At 39.3% G+C, this 20,013-nt stretch overlaps 1 protein-coding gene across 1 annotated transcript; it reads right to left on the bottom strand.

Moving 5' to 3' along the window:
- On the bottom strand, positions 2,149–15,807 carry LOC8078219 (myosin-17). Its single transcript, XM_021456790.1, has 39 exons — positions 15,406–15,807; positions 13,308–13,436; positions 12,667–12,810; positions 12,432–12,577; positions 12,167–12,323; positions 12,000–12,058; positions 11,745–11,904; positions 11,502–11,651; positions 11,284–11,420; positions 11,047–11,193; positions 10,854–10,955; positions 10,710–10,767; positions 10,508–10,609; positions 10,158–10,192; positions 9,907–10,033; positions 9,650–9,820; positions 8,102–8,233; positions 7,920–8,029; positions 7,741–7,801; positions 7,414–7,591; positions 7,060–7,265; positions 6,822–6,941; positions 6,639–6,737; positions 6,323–6,544; positions 5,839–5,978; positions 5,328–5,442; positions 5,183–5,236; positions 5,005–5,085; positions 4,707–4,877; positions 4,291–4,443; positions 3,992–4,198; positions 3,767–3,907; positions 3,595–3,665; positions 3,419–3,518; positions 3,293–3,349; positions 3,149–3,205; positions 2,977–3,057; positions 2,779–2,861; positions 2,149–2,690 (listed from the first exon to the last, which is right to left on the bottom strand). Exons 1-39 carry the CDS (start codon positions 15,406–15,408, stop codon positions 2,567–2,569), a joined length of 4,590 nt encoding a protein of 1,529 aa, XP_021312465.1. The 5' UTR covers positions 15,409–15,807; the 3' UTR covers positions 2,149–2,566.

Raw genomic sequence — 20,013 nt, forward strand, 5'->3', positions numbered from 1 at the left:
CGCCCTACATTAAGCATTACCGTAGATTTATAGAGGCGGCTGCCATAGTCACTCCTAGAAATCTATTTATAGAGGCGGTGAGAAAAAGAACTGCCTCTACAAAAGTTTTCATTCTTAGTCATTACTCTCTCCGGTCCATTTTATCTGGCGCAAGTTAGAATGATACAGTCTCCTATATTACGCTTTGATCATTTATTTACTTTATATTATATTATTTATTTTTATAAACTTGTAGTCATTGTATAGTATAATTTCTTACGAATCTAATAAGATAAAATTTATATTATAATAATTAAAAAAATATTAGTCTAATTATTGGTAAAAAAATTTAAAGTTTGAATCTTGATATGCGTGTACGCTAGATAAAATGGATTGGAGAAAGTACATGCTTTTTTGCGGCTTCAATGAATTTATTCACTTCATCATGGAAATGTGGTTTTTGTCCTGTTGAAATGTACTCCCTCCCTGAGAGCTTTAACTTGGGTTGTTCTAAGTCAAACTTTTAAAACTTTGACCAAATTTTAAAAAAAAACACTAAGATTTATAGTACCAAATTAATACTATTAGATTTATCATAGAATATATTTTTATAAGATACTTATTTATATCATAAATACTGATGCTATTTTTTATAAATTTGGTCAAATTTAAAAAAGTTCGGTACGAATTCTAGGAGTTGAAGCTTGGCATCAAACTCAAAAAAAATATCCCTAATTAATATAAGTAATAATAACTGGTATACAAAATGATCCCTAATGAATCAATTATTTAGTATTCACTTTGCCGCATCAGAGCAAGTATTATAGTAGGCTGTAAGCCAGCTAAATGCTGAGGTGGAGGAGAGAGAAGAGGAGAGAGAGTAAAAGCGGGTTGTAAGCTTACAGCCGGCTCAGACACAAAAACCAAGAAAATCTGTGAGACAGACAAGTGGGCCATGTATTAATGGTGATGAGCTAACCATTATATGAGTGGGCTGCAAGAAGGCTGTAAAAAAATCTTACAGCCCAACAGCTAGCTGTATTATAATACTTGCTCTCAGGGGAAGGCACGGCGCGTGCTGAGTAACTGCAGAGGAGCAGGGGTATTTTTGCCTCCTTGAAAACAAACTGACATGGTCAACACAATCAACTAACAGATACCTAGTCTAAATGGATGGCAGTGTCATCTAGAGAATATAATTTCAAGTTGGTGTCAGATAAAAAAGTTTAAATTTTTTAGTGCCAAATGAAGAAGACCGATTATTTTAGTGCCAAATATACAATTCTCTCTTGTTTGATGCTCATCGGCAATTCATGCCTGTGACGAATGCTGCCATTGTTCAATTTTGCGAGGAAGAGAATTCGACTCTACCCAGTTGCAGAACTGCTGGCAGTGGCAGCCGTCAGCAACGGCATTCAACCGAATCTGGTAGCTATTTAGCAGTGTTTTTTTCTTACAATAAATCAGCTAATAATACTTTCTATTATGGCTTATCAACCAAACAAACAATAACTTGTTCGTTTGGCTGATAAGTCATGGTTTATTGTGAGGAAAAAACAGTACGATGGCTTACCACTGCACACCGCATGCGTGACCAAGTCTTTCTCAGCAAAAGCTCTACTCTCGCCAAAAATATACACCGGTCTCAGATATTCTTTTTTTAAAAAAAAGAAGGGGAAAAAGCGATTTTCATTACTCAACGGGCGCTGAGTAATCAGCAACTACAGACTGAATTTGAACCCAAATAGAGACCAGAGTTGAATCCCCATCCGGATTATACAAACTAGCTAGGACAGCCAATTCAAGCGCTACCATATTACAAGTTGCGTAGCGCACAATTATACTATAAATAATTAGTAGTAATCTTCCCGTAACTTAGTTTATCATGTACTCCTAGAAGCCAACTTTAGTGTGATTGGTCATGGCATTTTTGTCCTAGACATATGGATTGCGAACTAGTCTTTGATTAACCGTCATTAGCCTAGTATACTCTTTGTAAAACCTTTGTCGCCATTATACATCCTGATATACGGAGTTTGGAGGTGCTTCCAAGATTATCCTACCATCTCGATGTAATAATCTTTGTTTTTTTTAAAAATATATATATATATCAGGGAAACGATCTTCCCGTGACCAAGATGATCAGCAGAATATTCATGAGATCCAAACTCCAGAACACTACTACCACTGTAATCTCTTTTTTTCCAACTATAATCTTCTTTGCAATTTACAAAATGATGATGATCCATATGAGAAGGCGACACAATGGACAACTTATAGATGTGGAAAACCTTTTCCACACGCTTAACTGCTTAATGACCACGAGCTTTTCCAAAAGCAGCTCGGGGACCTGACCAGGGGGCATCCGACCCCCTTCACTACAATATAACATAGATTGTGGACCCTTCGCCCAAAAAAATTGGGAGAAGGTTGAGGAAAGAACCAATCAATCAAACCAAAGATAAAATAAATCTAACAATTACCCTGACCAGAGAGCAAAAGGCATGAGCGTATGTACATGAGTTATGCACAGGTTGAGCGGGGAAAAGAATGTAGAAAGAGACTTGCAGCTGGAAGGACCACCCTGTCAGTCCTTTCTTTGGTGTAGGAAGGTAAAGCCAGAATTCTCCCGGATCAAAGGTGGCATGTCGACATCTGTTACCTCGATCTCTGTCATCGACTTCGAGATGTCATCCACCGAAAATGGAATGCTGTGATTAGGAGTACACTGTCAGGCAACGAGCCTCAAGTAACCGTAAGTCGACAATATATCTGAGTAGGAGTAAGGAAAATAATAACCTGGAATCATCATCCAACAAGAACGAACTGCTCACTGCATTATTAGAATCTTCCGTCATCATTACTCTCATACTTGAGATGACCTAACATCAATTTGTTTTTCCATCAGAAACCAAATAGCACCATATCTTGACACAATACACAATAGCATTGGAAATTTGAGCGAGTAACAACTAAATCAAGTAGAACAAAGCTTACATCTGATGAAACAGTGTGGGTACCATACTTATCATCCCAGTACATTGTACTGATTCGATATAGCTGTTGTATGCTAAGGACCTGAAATTAACAAAACATGTGACAAGCTGTTAAGTCATAACTTACAAATGTTGATGAGTAGCTGAAGTTAACTGAGTTCAGCAAGACTTACAGGGCACAAATCGTTCGTAATTTCTTTCAATGTTTTCTTTGGCTTTTGATGAATTACCTATAATATAAACTGTTAGAATATCTATTTTTCAATATAGAAAACTTACAAATAAAATAAAACATCCAATCAGCATAAAATACATACAAGGAACCCAACAGCCTGCCTAATATGTTTTAATTCTTCCCAGGAAGAACCTGCATACTGTCCATGCAACATAACATTAGCATATAAATTTAAATTGTCCAAAGGTGAGAGAGAGATTGTATTTACCTCTTCAGTTGCATAAATGCACCATTGCTCTAATTCTGCCAATCCAGCTTTCACATATTCTCCATTGCTAAATGAACAGCACTCCCGGCGAAGAAGAAGACTACAATACAAGGACTTTCTTTTAAAACCAGAAAGAGAACTTAATGTAGCACAGATAGAGCAACTATGAATCATACCTGTTAAACAACTGAACATTAATAAATGAAAAGATTTGAGTGAACACTTTGCAGATTAAGAATGAAGGGACCTGTCAATATCAATGAGAGTCATATCAATGCAAATTCTTTCTTTTTTTTTGAAAAAAAATGGGATGTGAGTCATGTTAATGCATATTTTTAGGTGACATACATAATTTGCTTTTAAAACATTCAAGTAATTTGTCAATATTTTCACAATGCTCTGCCAATGGGCGATCAGAGTTTGCTGAGCTAAGGCATTTGCTTGGGAACGTGATCCTTTAATTAGACTTGCACGGGATGTTCTTGGTGCCTGAAAAAATAAAAAAACAAGTAAAAAATAAACCATGGTGTCAACTCCGTAAATAACAAATAGTATAGCGACAATCATTGGTACCTGGATGCAAAGGCCAAGCAAAGGAGATATCTCCTTCTTCAAATTGTCTCTTATCATTCCATAGATCTTCTCAAGGAAAGCTGTAAGTTGTTGCTTGAAAAGCAGAGCTGGGTACTTGGCTTCAACTTGACGAAGGTCACCTAGCCCTCCAATCAAGCGACTTCCCAGAAAAGCACGCCCAGCACTTTGTGGTGAGGCTCGCATCCCCTTTATATTTCAGAAACAGTGAATTAAGCATTTTTGCTGACTAGAAAACTAGAATGCCAAGTAAAAAACCAGGGTGAAGAACAATGTTTTACCGAAAACACCCTCCCAAAAGATGCAGCAGATGACCTGCGCCTTTGAGGAGTGAGTCCAGCTGCTCCACTTGTTTTCAGTGTTCGTTGCAGCAGCAGAAGTAATGTCGATGAATTCGAGAGCCAATATGCCAACTTGTCGTTGTTGTCCTGGGACTTTGGAATGACAGAATTCGAACTTAAATATATAGCAACAGCACAAAACATCAACTATAAACAATGGACTTCTACTCCATCGTTCCTGTGGTATTCAAAAATTTTAATATGGACTATAGCTACGTTTACATGGTTCCAGTGGTATCACGAAAGCATAATATACCAGTTCAATAGTCAGAGTATATACTAGGCAATCAAATTGTGAAGCGTAGTTCTCCAAGAAAAAGGGAGTAAAGTCAAACAAACAAGCAACAGTTCATTACCTCAATAGCAGAGCCAATTGTTTGAATAATACGGTCAAAAACACCAGTTCTTTCAACTTCAAATGATCTCCAGTGTAGAAGACACCTGTAGATAAGGCAAGCTGCAATAGGTTTGCCACTGGAGAATCCCAGATCTTGTGAGACACACTTGATCAGCAGGTCTTGATTTTCCTGAAGCACAAAATTCATATATGATGAAGAGAAATCACAACTGATATAACTTCACCATCAAACCAAAGTAAGTGCATGGTTTTAGGGAACCAAGGTACAACGAACAAAGTAATCACATATAGCAAACCTGCTGTTTCTCATTAAGTGATTTTTGTGGCTTCTCTTCAGCCTCAAGCTCCTTGGGGATTGGTGAGATAGGGGTGACATCCTATGTAAATATTTCAGGACATAAAAAGGTTATCACTTAATACCAGTTACTTCAGAATTGTATGTGAAATGTTCTTTACACTGTTCTTTTCACTTACTGGTGATGACTTCACTTCTCCATTTAGAGCATTCCCGTTCTCCGGAGTTTTCAGCTAACAAAGTAGAATTAGTTTAAAATATTATGTCACTGCAATGAAAGTATAAATGTACAGAATGCCTGTAGTATGAAGGAACCTGGCATACCTGGAAAGGAGACTTAGGATATGCAGCTAATGACTTTGCCGTAGGAGAAATTGCAACAGCCTGTTGACGGAGGACTTTGTTCTCAGATTCCATGTTGGTTGCTTTCTCCTCCAGCCTGTGTTTCAACACAAAAATATATATAGTATTTATTCTTAACAAAAACAGAGTGACAAATCATATTAAATAGGTGAGACTAATTAAATGCACACTCTATTCCAAATTATAAGATGTTTTGGCTTTTCTAGATACATTGCTTTTACTATACCATTTTTTTTCGAAAAATTGGCAGGAGCTCTGCCTTTCAATTAAGAGGGAAAAAAGGAGTTGAAAAAGTACAGCCAAAACCAGGGTTTAAACACGCCTGGGGAGCAGGAGAAGGATATTTTACTATTACTAAACCATGGCCATAGACTATATAGTGTATATCTAGATACATAGCTATGTATCTAGAAAAGCCAAAACGTCTTATAATATGGAAAGAGTGCATTATAAAGTTTTAGTTATGATATACCTCTGGACAGTGTCCTGAAGTTGCTCAATCTTTTTCTCTGCACTCTCAAACTTCTTAATTAGTTCTTCATTTCTCCGTTCAGATTCAGCATGTTCTCTTTTTGCAGCTTCTGTCGCTTGCCTTTCAGTTAGCAGCAAAGCCTGCAATAATAATAATAATAAGTAATAACTTCAACTCAATCATGAAACAAGCATATGTTTTCAAATTCCAAGCACAAAGCTGTTATGTGGAGGTCCCTTACGTACTCTAACAAAAGCATCCTTTAGTTCAATCATTATCTTTTCTGAACAGTTTACAAATTGTGAAACAGAGATGATTGACATTTTATTCATATGGTTATCTTATTCTAGATATTTCAGACTATGAAACAGAGATGATTAACAGTGTTTTATTCATATGATAAAAGCAGCAAATGATCCAAATGAGTGTAGAGGTTACTGTAGTCAATGAAAATGTCACAAAGAAATATCAGCTGCCACCATACCCTTAGTTGTTCAACTTCGGCCGTCAGTGAGTTAATCTTTTCCGTGTCTTCAACTAGCACAGGAGTCTCTTTGATTACTGGAGGTGCTTCTTCAATTGCCTTTCTAGCAGCTTCCCTCTCCTTAACCACCATGGCCTTCGATTCTTCAACTTGAAGTTGCATATCATGCAATGTCTCTTGCAGCTTAGCAATTTCCTGGGCTTTTGCTTCCTCAAGATCAGTCTGCAAATTAAGAACATAAGAATAGGCCCACAATTACCAAATTTAAACCAGTGTCAAGATAAGAAGAGAAATAAAGAAAGTACAGGTAAACTACCCTTAATCTCTTCTCCAATCCTAAGCGCCAGGTTAGTTCTTCAACACGCTTCTCAAGTTTATCCTTGGCCTCTTTAAGGGCCCCTGTTTCTCTTGCGGCCTGTAGATGGTTCATCAAATAAAGTGTTGAAGTTTGTGCCATAGTATGGAAAACTGGCCCATACAGTAAAAGTTAACAATGTACCATCTTGAGCTTCCTGAGCTCTCTTCTCGCAAGCCTTTGCCTCCAGGCACACTGGTAAGTAAGAGCTGCTCCTTGCAGATTCTTGTAATATGAGTAGTCTCTGTGGCGGCGCCATTGAGCCTGTGTTCGAAATAGCATGTCAATCAAATAATCATTAAATGAAAAGAAATATTGCAGAAGGAAACAGTACTGCGAAAATTCTGAAATTTGAATAGCAGCTTAATTGAAAAGATCATACTTGGATGTGGACAGCTGCTTTCGTTTCCTTTCTGAACCTGAATTCTTTGCGAGCAGACATTGCCCTTAAGCCTGTCTGCAGTGTGATTGCAGCTGCTTGCAATTGTAAATAAGATTCTCGTGCTTTGTGGCGTCGCATATTCTTTTGTATTTTCACTGCTGCCGCTTCCTTCCTCATGCACTCATACAACTTACGGGCCAAGGTTCCTGGATTTCAAGAGGAAAATTGATAGGTGTGAAGTCAGAAGAATGCCTCCAAAGCCACATGCATTCACAGTGTAAATACTTGAGAAGAGAAAATCATCATCAGAAATACTTCTGCCTACCACTTCAACAAAGAGAGAGGAAACAGTACCTCTGACAAAAGATTGTAGCTGCATTGCTGATCTTTTAAGCTCAGCAAACTGCTTCCTTGCAATATATGTACATATTTGCCTCTGTATGATTCTTGCTGCTCTCCCTAATACTTCAGCTCTACGAGCATCCAAATCAGCCATCTGTCCAGCTCTCAGAAACACCTTTGTTTTTCCAATCTGCAAAAAAATCAGGTAAGAAAAATTATAGTTCAGATCACTGAAATACTATGTTGTAATTAGATGTCTAGTATTAGGTTCCAATGCTATATGAGAGAACATGAAAAAATCAGCAGCTATGGGATCACAGTAGCAGTTCCATGTGTTACCTGGTAATTCTCCAGACCCACTTTTTCCAAAATCTTTTGGCACGCAATCTTATCATCATTGCTAGGCACAAGAATACAAAGGGGAAAAAAGCAAAATGCAAATGAATAGATTGAAATGCCAAAAACAAATGCGGAAAATGGGCAGAAAAGTCCATTTGCATTCTTTGTGGATTTCCTACCTCCCTTCTAAAACTTCAGGAGCAAGGACACCAAAACGATTGACAAATTCATAAAATGTTTTTCTTGTGGGGTATCCAGCACAGCTGATCCTGATAGCTTCAAGAACACCCTGTGGTACATCTTAGTTAGTTCAACTGATGCTAACAACAACAATTACGCTGGTAGAGTTTAAGAATCTTACTCCACATCTTAGTTGCTGTATAACATTTGTATTCTCAAAAATGGCTGGCTTAAGGAGATTATTTGGCTTCACACATCTAATATAGTGGGGTTCGGTAGAGCTCAAAGTTTCCATGAGAGATTGAAGTTGCAGCTGAAAATTGTAGAAGAATATCAGTTATCAACAATAAATAGGTAGAGAGAACATTAGGGAGAATGAACAAGCTTGCTTTACTATTTTGATGTACCAGTACATAAAAAAACATATTTGCATTGGTTTCATGCTTACCAAACGTAAAACCAACAAAAACTCAAAAAGGGTAAAGCACTCATTATAGTCATGATGGCATGCTAAATTTTATCTCCACACTACTATGTCACTTAGCACAGAGAGAAACCATGTACATACACTGTATACACCATCTGGGAGGAAGCACAACTTTCCAAAAACATCATTGTAGTGACACAGATGTACGCATACCAAAGGAAGCATACAGACACATGCCTTAAGTTGGACCACGGTGCATTTTAAAAAGGCTTTATCAACTTATATCTTTTATCCACATATCAGGCACGATGTCACAAAATAAAACTGCATGCATTTCAAACATTCTTTTCATATAGACCACCTCATGCTAATACAATTGCACACATTGTGGAATCGTATTTAGCAGCATCAGACAAGATTATAGAAAAAAAATAGCGTTGGTGATCTAAAGACAAAGCTAGTGCAGAGTTTATTAGTCAGTAAACATAGTCATGTTTGGAAAAAAAATTAGTGTGACTAAGGACCAATAAGCAGATTTTGATAGGGACGGTGATGTGAACTTCAGAATGAAGCACACTAAGCCTATTATCTAATTCCCTTCAACTTTCACTAAGGAAGCAATGCAGGAGGCCATCCGGCCTATATATCCCCCAGACCAGTATATGATCTTTTGCATTTTCAGTCTTGAAAAAAATGTTGAATCAGCATACAGTCCAAGTAGTGTAACAAGCTGACCAGATGCGATGTACTATTCTAAACTACTACATTGTGGATAAACACCATCAAAAGCAGGCTGAAACCACAACGAAGAGAGGAACTTGCATTTAATTTCGGTCTAGATGAAGAGGCCCCCTAATAAAAGCATGCCTGGGATTTGGTAAACTCTAGCTAACATTAGCATATCGGATTGTCTGCAATAAAATGCCATCAGGTGCCATGCTAAGTATGTCAAAAGCTGCCTCAAGCCCACAACTGTTTATGTATTGGGGAACGTTGAATAGGGAAATATGACACTGACATAGATCAAAGCCTAATATGTGGAATCAGGTTCCAGGCATGGATTGAAGTGACAGAGCAACAAGGATGGTATGTTTCAACATTGGCACCAAATGTTCTTTTAAGGGAAAAAATATGCAATGGGGAATATATATTTTTCACAACTGACGCTTCCAAGAATACAGATAAGGAAGAAATGATAGCTACTAAAGAAACATATTATTGATATGGTGAAAACGTAAAGTGCAATGTTTTGAATAAGCATACTGTGTAATAGGATTAAAAAAATAGAACAGAATTTCACACCTTAAAACGTGATCCAATGGATGAAAATTTTGAAGACTTTGCTGTCTCCTGTGGGAGAGGAGGGAATAAACCAGCTACGAATGGGCATGAAGAAGCATTCAGCAGATCCTGATGTTCAGCCACTACATAATCTTTGTTCTTGTCTAAGAAATAATCAGCCTGGTATGTCACCTGTGGATGGTGCCAAAAAATATCTTGGTAAGATACTAACAATGTTTCACCAAGAATACGCATATCCTTTTATGAAGAAGACTTACATCGCCAGCATAATGGACTACTGTAAAATCAGTGCGTGAAAGCTTTGGCTTGGCAAACCGCTTGTTATTCTTAAATGTTGTATATAACTTCTGTGCAAACGTCTCATGTGTTGATCTAGGAAACATACTGCACAGAAGTTTTTAGGGAAAGAAGTCATCAAATTACAAGCAGTCAGACAAAAGTGGATTGAAATAACAAACAACTAGTTGCCATAGTATGTCGCTTGCAAGTGGGAATTCCCAAAACGTACCATGCTTCATCCAGCAGTGCAATCAATCCACCTTTCTGAAAACATGGGAATAAATGTTACTAGTGCCATACATAGTTCTAAGACAATTTGAAATAACACTGTTTCTCTCAGAAATTCCATTACCAAATACTTAAAAATTTGTTTCACCCAACCCTAGCTCATCCTAGAAATACAAAAGCATAAAAAAAGTGAGTTTTTAGCTGTAGACCCCAAGTATTGCATTTTTTAGTATCTATACTCTTTCAAAAGGTGATATTTATGACAATCTTGCTCTTTTTCTTTTCTTTTCTTTTTGGGCAAACCGACAACCTTGGAACTTAGTGTGTCTTGTCATAGTATGTAGTGTGTACCTTCTCTATCAAGTCTAGCACATCTTGATTATCAACAAACTCGATGTAACTCCAGTTTATCTCTTCTCTGGTATACTCTTCTTGTTCCATTTTGAACACATGCTGCATGACAAATGCCACATATTTAATTTAGGTCTTTAGGTCGGGAATCTCAAGAATAAAGTGATACCATCGTCTCATCAAGAGTAAAGTCATGACATACCTGGTTAAAATGTTGTTGCAGCTTTTCATTTGTATAATTGATACATAGCTGTTCAAAACTGTTCAATAATTCAATTCAACAGCTCCATTTAGTTCATTCTATTATGCGGATGTTTTATCTAGTTCAGAAGAGTTACAAAACTACCTGTTAACTTTGAAGCTCTCAAAACCATAGATATCAAGAACTCCAATTAATTGTTTTGAGTTTGGGTCCTGTCCAATTGAGACATTAATTTTTTCCACAATCCTGTGCACAAGATCACAGTAATAACAGATGTCAGGTTATAAACACTGAAATCTAACTGTGATTTTCTAGACAGGTGAGGAAGAGTCATTACCAATCGAACAATCGGCAGTATATTATTTTAGCTAATGCATCTCTGCTAGCAAGTGCAGAAGCAGGATCAAGTGTTCTAGTGATAACTTCTTCAGGTGTGACTATAACTCGTGTTATCAGTGCCTTTTCCAAATTCTGGCAATCACATCTGCACGAAATTTTAGTGCTTAGAATTTTTGCGGTCATGCTGAACAGATAAGAAAATCAAGCATTCTATCAAGGAGAAACATGCACTCACTTCAAAAGTTCTGCTGCGGTATTAAGGTGGAACCTGGACTTATCATCCTTGATTACAGAAGAATCAATTTCTGTTCCCTTGGCAAAATTTATATTTCCAAGATGAAGTACAGCAGCTACAACCCTGAATATAGCTTCCTGTAAGATAAATGAATTGTGATGGTTGACATTAATCCTGAAACTAACACTCTAGTAGCTTCAGAATAACAAGACAGACACCTGCTCTTCCTCATTGATTCCAACTATGTCCATAGCTCTTCTTGTTGCTAAATACTCTTCAGCGTCATTTATTCCATCCACCTCAATACAGCTCGACTGGTTGAGGTAATGGAACGATCTAGGATCAGACAGCTTATACCTCTGAGTTTCCTGCACATTAGAAAGATCCATAGCAACCATGTTGAGTTACATGCCAAAATATCAAGAACCACATAGCACAAGTGATTCAGTTTGAAAATGTACCTCAGGTGGTGCAGCACAAAGGAAATAAAAGCAATGGTAATTTCTTTCTGGGGAATTAATTTGGCACACGCGTGATCTTTCCAGCAAGTAAGTTCTGATAGCAGCTCCTGAGATCCGCCCAGTCTTGTCAAATTGGATCTCAACAAACTTGCCAAAACGACTTTACCGGAAATTGAAAACAAATGGGAACGTCAAACAACCATTTGATGGTATCCAAAGGGGAGAAACAGAGAGAGCAACCAATCAAATACTTACCTTGAGTTGTTGTTTCGCACAGTTTTAGCATTACCGAAAGCTTCAAGAACTGGGTTGGACTGAAATTATGTATGGTAGAAATATAAGGCAATCAACCAATACATATGTTTTCCATCTAAATGATGCATATAGCAAGCAGATAAATAAATGAGGTTAAATGGTCTTGCCTCTAAAACTTGTTGTTCCACTGTACGTCCTTCTACTCCAGACCGCCCACCTAAGTGCGCTAGATATCTCATAAGCATCTTCGTTGTCTCAGTCTTCCCAGCACCACTTTCACCACTGACCAATATAGAGTTGCTTTTCCCTTCATTTATCATTGCCCTGGTTCACATTGACAGGTTGCGCCAGAGTAATGCAGTTATGTAAATTAGTGCATGAATGGCATGTTGCCATATATATAAATAGAGTATTTGTACAACAAGAATGTACCTGTAAGCAGTATCCGCGATAGCAAAGACATGGGGACTCAATTCCCCAAAGTCTGCACCCTTGTACTGTTCCATCATGTGGGTATCATAAAGATGTGGCAATCTTTGAAATGGATTTACAGCAATCAAAATGCTGCCTGTGTAAGTCTGAGAGTGCAAATGAATTGTTATCATGAGCAACTTATGCAATTTATTTGGTGTAAGATTTTTTAAGGCAGAAAGGGTAACAAGCTCACATATATTTCATTCAGTTCATAGCGGGTAGCAAGATTCTGTAGAACACCAGGTTCATGTAAGTATGAAAGTCTTGTCATATCATCAACTCCTCCTGGTGGAGCTTCCATATCCTTGGGAAAAACTTTTGACCTGTCTGTGGTAACCTGTGCAAAAGCATTACTTTCAGAATCCATTTTCTGTCAAAAAGATACAGCCTATATCCTGAGTCCAGTTGATATAAAATACTGGAACAGAACTGTAGAACTTCCTTTCAAGCAGGCACGAAGCCAGCGGTGGGGCTAGGGGGGCTCCAGCCCCCCCTACCGCTGCTGGCCTAGTGAAATTTCTAGTGTTTTTCTTCTAATTTTAGACATAAATTTATAAAGTAGGGTGGGCTGAGAACTTTATTTTTTAGATATATTTTGTGAATTTCATTATTGGTCTATATTTTTAATCTAAGACTACTTTAAACTAATATATTTTTTTATTACGAGGGATAATAGTAGAGCTAAGTCGATGTAGAATTTTTGTTCAGCCCCCCCTAAATTTTTTTCTAGCTTCGTCCCTGCTTTCAAGAATAACACCAACATAATTTGAATTCATATTAATAGCAAGATGGAGACCTTATGCAGAACACATGAGAAGAAACAGCAAACGGTACCTTTTTCCCACTCGATGTCTGCACATGTACTTCATTGTTTTTTATGCTAACAACCTCCCCATCTATCCAAGCTAGATTTGGGTCTTCCACCCAAACATGAGAACCAACGATGATATTAACTGGAGTTCCCTGTGAGAAAAATAGTGCAATAATCAATGAAATGTCAAGGAAAACAGAGCTAAGGTTATGTTTAAAGCATCATCTACCTCTCCCTCCCTTGCTTCTCATATCACTATGTTCATGAACTCAACACATTTTGTTGAATTATTATAGATGTGACTTATTGAGTGTGTGATACTGTGACTGAAATTATTTAAGAAACAGTATTCTAAGGACACAATGAGTCAGGCTTTGAACCTGGTGAACATGTTTACCAGGCCTCCAAGGTACATAGGATGAGATTTTGGACAAAAAGTGAAACCAATTTGTTTCAGAACATCATTCAGAGGAAAAGAGGGGAAGAAGATGGAGAATCCAACTTCCAGCGGAATGAAGTTACAACAAGGTAAGCAACACAACCCCTTAGGCATCTGGCAAATAGCCAGAGCAGACTTACTACCAATAAAACATGTCCTAGGCCTAACAAAATAAACTTTGGGACGCAACAAAATTTCATAGAAAAATTATTTGTTTTCTTTATCCCCAAACAGATGAGGAGGCTAGATGTTATCTTTTATAGTGATATATAAGAAATAAATTCTGTAGTTCCTCTGTGACGATTGATTTGAACCCTACTTATGCAATATGTTACCCAGCCATGCATGAAAATAAGAATGGAAATTTGCACTTCCCATTTATGCATCAATTATGTATCTCAGCACTTAACCAAATTCTGAAGTACAATAGAAATATGTTACAACTAGCACAATGATTAGGTGCACTGCCAGGTATATCCAAAGAACTGCAATTTTCAGTACAATTGCAAGGGTCTCTTATGACTTATAAGGGCCCCAAAGAAACGGTTTACTCTACAGACGGTATGCAGATTGCTAAGCACTTCGATACATGGATAGCAGGTAGGTAATACAAATACGAACAGCATACTAAATGTAAATGATATATTATTGAGGCAACTATGCATTAAGTATGAATCAATAAACTTGAGAGATCAGTAAGATTACAAACCAGTAAAGGAATAGGAAAAATGCAATTTGAGTTATTCAAATATGCAACTTTAAACCACAAGAACAAGATTCCTGGTGTTAAAATTTTAAAATATCCTGGCATAAAATTTATAGCAAGTTCATTCATGAAACCATCAATAACTAATTTAGTCCTTACTACTGGCTCATCAAAGCATCAATGTTTTCTACAACAACTCTAGTTAGATCTTTAGTAAGAAACATCCTTGGTCGCCTACTTGATATAGAATGTCTTCCATACACAACCAACAAGAAATGAGCATACTGACCAATGAAATGTAGTTCTATTTCCAGCCCTAACATCACTGCTAGCAAACTTGAAGAAGCTCATCCAAACTCAAACTAAGGTTTCTTTCGCACTAGGTCATAAATCAGAGGGGTAGCCTGAATATAATCTTCTTAATATATATGTTATTCTGCATTCATGACATTACTGCAAACAAAAGCTAGGCTTTCCATCATCAACATGATGCTTTCATCTATTAAGTGAAGTAAGAATACCAGTACTCTGCGTGAACACACCACACTGTACAAGAAATCTAATCATGCTGTCTATTCAAGTTCCAAATAAGACAAAAAAAAAAAGAGGGGGGGGGGGGGGGGGGATGGGGGCTTCCTCTTAAATCGGCACACACACAGGAAGTTAGCGAACTCCAAAAATAGCAGCGAAGCTCCTTCTAAAAGCTGTAAGTACTGTACCGAGAGGCGAGAGCAGAGCATGCTGTGCAAGAAATCTTATACGGCTAGGGTTGAAAATTTTATCATTGACTAAGGCTTCCAAATGCGCAAGCAGCAACTCGCATATCAATTAAGCCATCTGAATTCTGAACCAATACAGAGTCGCGAATCCCAGCGAAACATGATTCGATCAGCAGCCAGGCGAAGCGAAGCATGCCCAGCACACAAGCTAGTTGGGAAAGCAAAGGGCTAAACAAGCAAAGGATCCGGAACAGTACCATGGGCGGATCAGGTTCGGATCAGAGGGGACAACGGATCCGTCGGCTCCAACAGAGGGGACCCCGCCGCCGGCGAGGTCAGTAGCCGGCGAGGCGGCGAATTGGACTATCTCTGCTCGGTTGCCCCACCAACCCCGCAAGCTGCTGCTTGCTGTTGCTTGTCGACTCGACTTCCACCAGTCCTATTTTTTTACCCTTCTCTTCCGCGCGGTTGCTTCGCGACTGGTCCACCGCACGTGCTGGTTGCCGCCGGCGATGACGGCGCGGCCGGTCGCGACGACGGAGTTGGAGAGGGGGGTGGGGAGAGGGGACGGAGGGCAGAAATGGTAATTACGTGCTGCTTTGTTTTCTTGTGGTTTGAAAGAATCGAAGAATTCTGCTCTGGTCCTGAAATGCGCAGTTTCCGGACGGGAAAAGGCATTTAAATAGCTGCACTTTTGCCTCAAGGACCTATAGTTCTGCTGATTTTCAATGGCTACAGCAATCGAACACTAGATTTTTTTTTTCCCCTTCTCTTCACTTCCTCTTCCAGGCCTTGTTTACTTCCAAAAATTTTTGCAAAATATGAATAGTAACACTTTCGTTTGTATTTAACAAATATTATCTAATTATGGACTAACTAGGCTCAAAAGATTCGTCTCGTCAATTTCAACCAAACTGTGCAATTAGTTTTTATTTTTATCTATATTTAAAGATTCGATATGACGGGGAATCTGAAAAATTTTGCAAAATTTTTAGGAAACTAAACAAGGCCCCAGTCTTCCTCCCTCCTTCCTTCTTCTTCTCTAAATCTGACGAGTTTAGAAGGGTCTCAGGCGAGACAAGCCGACCAGATGATGAAGATGATAGGAGGGTGGCTATTAGAATCTCGACAACGTAGGAGGCGGCTAGACCAAGTTAGGGTGGGGCACCCATAGCCATGGCGACGGTAGGAGGAGGAAGGAAAAAAGAGATCGCCGCAAGCGGTGGCTTGTGGGCAAAGAAGAAGGTACATAAAAAATATGTTCTTTTATAATTAGTTAGAAAAAACTATAACATGCTAAGTGTTATATAGACACGTCCAATATTTTATACTCCATTACTACATTTAGGTCCTCCTATAAATTGGTGCTTGTAAAATACTCTACAAAATGAAATTGGCAGTTTTTAGAGAGAAGAAGCGGTATCAAATATGTACCAAATGAATCAATGAGGTGAGATTTGAAACCGCTACGAAGGTGGCATCTAGTACAATTATCGGTACAAAATGGTCTTTATTAGAGTTCCAAACAAATGTTGTAGCATGTGCATACATGTAAGGGAAATAGAGCGTGTAAGGAGACGAGTCTCTGTAGGGTGGTATATTTGCCCGCCTACAAATTTTATGATCAGGGACCAAGACATAGCAGACAATAATATTTTTTTCCCGTCCCTTGCTTGGACGGCAGCCTTTCGGCCACCAGCAGCGGCCGCTGCCGTGCTGCGTGCTGCGCTGGTGTTTTCTCGCGACGATGACGAAACTGCCCCTCCGGTCCGGTGTATTGTGTGGCACAGGAAGCATACGCTGTCGCTGGGGAGTCGCACCGTCCTGGACAAGCTGGAGAGCTCGGAGCTGCTTTTGAGGCCAGGATGTCGCGGCCGTCGCGGAGCTGGCTGTGGGGGCCACCACCGCCCATCCTCCGTGCGCAAAGATCATGTGATCAAAAGTGCACTAGATGACGGCAACAAGAAAAACCAACTTGTGGCTTAGGCCGGTCTTGTTTAGTTCCAACAAATTTTATAAAATGGACATGGTAATATTTTCATTTGCATTTGACCAATCTTATCTAATCATAAACTAACTAGGCTAAAAAAAATTTGTCTCACATATTACAGTTAAATTATGCAATTAGTTTTTTTATTTTTATTTAATGCTCTATGCATATGCCGCAAAATTCAATGCGACGGCTGAAAAAATTTGCAAAACTTTTTGGGAAAGTTTACCCCAAAAACAAAAAAAAAGATTCCCCGTCATATCGAATCTTGCGGCACATGCATGAAGTAGTAAATATAATCGAAAACAAAAACTAATTGTACAGTTTACTTGTAAATCGCGAGATGGATCTTTTGAGCCTAGTTAGTCCATAATTGGATAATAATTGCTAAATAAAAACAAAAGTATTACAGTACCCAAAACCAAAAAAAATCAAAACTAGACAAGCGCCCCCAAAAACCAAAAACTTTTCAAGATTCCCCGTGAATCTTGCGGCACATGCATGGAACATTAAATATAGATAAAAATAAAAGCTGCACAGTTTGTCTTTAAATCACGAGACGAATCTTTTAAGCTTAGTTACTTCATGGTTGCACATTTATCAAATAAAAACTAAGCCATATCCTTAGAGGAAGCATACTAGCTGACTAGCATCAAGTCCTTCAGACCTGTAAAAGTTGAGTTTGTTCGCTTGTCTAAAAAGTCATGGTTAAAAGTACTGTTCACTGATTTGTTATGAGAGTAAAACACTACTAAATAGCTGACATATTTGATAGATAAGCTCAAGCGAATAGGCTCAACGTATCTAGTATATCACACTAAGACAAAACAAAACAAAACAAAACAAAACAAAGCAAAACAATGTAAGGTCCACAGAACATCTCAAACACACAAAAATATGTTATAATAAGTGCATTTAACCCTTAGTGGATTTTGTTTGGTTAAATGACAACCATAGTTAAAGGTCTAACAATTTTGTTAAGTGTTGAACAAGGATTTAATTATACTACCTACACTTGGAGATGTGAATTATCGTATGATTTAAAGTGTATCAAAGGTTTAACAAGAAGACAAACTTGATTGTATCCCACAATGTGCTGAAATGAAAGCTAAATTATGTGATGTTGTGTTGGAAGATCATGAAGTCAATCTAGCTCATGTAGAAGACAAAAATGCAAACGGAATTGTTGATAGGATAGTGTATGTGTCATGAAATATCATTGCACCATGTGAAGACAAGTATATTTGTGAACGATAAATGAGACATGAGGTTATGCATATTGAATGGTCTTAGTTAGCTTGCTTGCGAAATTAATGAAAATGAAGATGAGTTTGAAAATAATTTCATTGTGTGCTTATTATTTGTTCAAATCACTGTGTGATTGTTAACAGTAATTTTGTCATGGTTTTGCATAGTAAAAAACCAGCAACAAAATGTCACCTTAGGAAGAAAATGAGCATAATATGATTGATTTTCGTTCAAATAACGTTCCACGTGTATTGGTATTATGGGCTTTGCAGGTATTAGTATTGCAGCTCCAAGAGTTTGATTTGTGACGTCTTGCGCATGCTAGCACAACTTTTATTTGTGCTATTTCTTTATTCTTATTACATGATCTGACACTTTGACCTTGTTAATTAATCAAACCTGGACGTTGTCGACGCATTTTGATAATAACATCTAGCATTGCGTCCTGCTGTTCAATATGAACCAATTATTCAATGTAATAATTTGTGTAGGCTTTCCACACACTACTTTCGAGCTTATTCTTTTGACCATAACACAACTAGGACTAGGAACGTGGATTGGCATGGGGAGCTACTTTTTTAAAGGGCGGCAAGAACTATCGGTTATTGAAATCTTGCTTATTGTCACTCAAAACAGGGTCAAAAGGTCTGAAACTCTAACCGTGTGTTTGGTTGGGGGTTGGGTGGGTTGGGTTGGATCCAATCCAGTTTTTGGGGACGGAGCCAACCCATCCAGTGTTTGGTTGCATCTCTGATTTTTGGGTTGGAGTCAACTCGTCCAGTGTTTGGTTGAAGGATTTGGAAATATGGGTTGGATGTCATGATAACACCGTTAGTGAGGATCCCACTTGACACCAGTGGACCCCACATGTCAATCTCTCACCTATTTCTTTTTTTTAATTTTTTCTCTACCTTATCTTCTTCCACCCACCACCTTTATCTTCTTCAACCTTCTCCTGGCGCGCGTGAAGACCCACCTCCCTCTGCTCCGATGAGGCGCGCGGTAGAGACCCACCTCCCTCTGCTCCGGTGAAGACCCACCTCCCTCGTGCGTGCGGAGGCAGGGGGGAGGGGGTGCTCGTGCGCGCGGCCAGGCGGAGGCGGCCGCGACCCTCTCGCGCTGCAGGAGACCGGAGCGGGGCGTGGCGGCAGAGACCGAAGCGGGGCGTGGCGGCGAGGGCGCGCGGAGGCAGCCTCGTCTCCCTCCCTCCCTCGCGCGTGGCCAGGCGGAGGCGGCCGCACGGCCCTCTCGCGCTCGGGACTTCGGAGCGGGGCGTGGCGGAGGAGGCCAGAGCGGGGCATGGCGGTGCTCGTGCGCGCGGAGGCGGCCTCGCCTCCCTCCCTCCCTCGCGCGCGGCTGGGCGGAGGGGGCCGGGCAGTGCTCGTGCGCGTGGCGGCAAGACTTCGGGCGCAACTAGGGAACAAACGCTGTTCGTGGTCCCCGCGCAGGTCCCACTCAACCCGGCAGGAGCGGCTCCGTCTGTCGAAATCTGGCGGACGAGCCCAACCCGTATAATCAGCGAGTATTCCTTTGGGGTTCAACCCGTCCCTTCCTCAACCCCCATCCAAACACCCCAAAAGCGGGTCGAACCCATCCGGGTTGGTCCCAACCTTCCAACCAAATACAC

Source organism: Sorghum bicolor, chromosome 3 (genome assembly GCF_000003195.3).
Source record: "Sorghum bicolor cultivar BTx623 chromosome 3, Sorghum_bicolor_NCBIv3, whole genome shotgun sequence".
Taxonomy (NCBI): Eukaryota; Viridiplantae; Streptophyta; class Magnoliopsida; order Poales; family Poaceae; genus Sorghum; species Sorghum bicolor.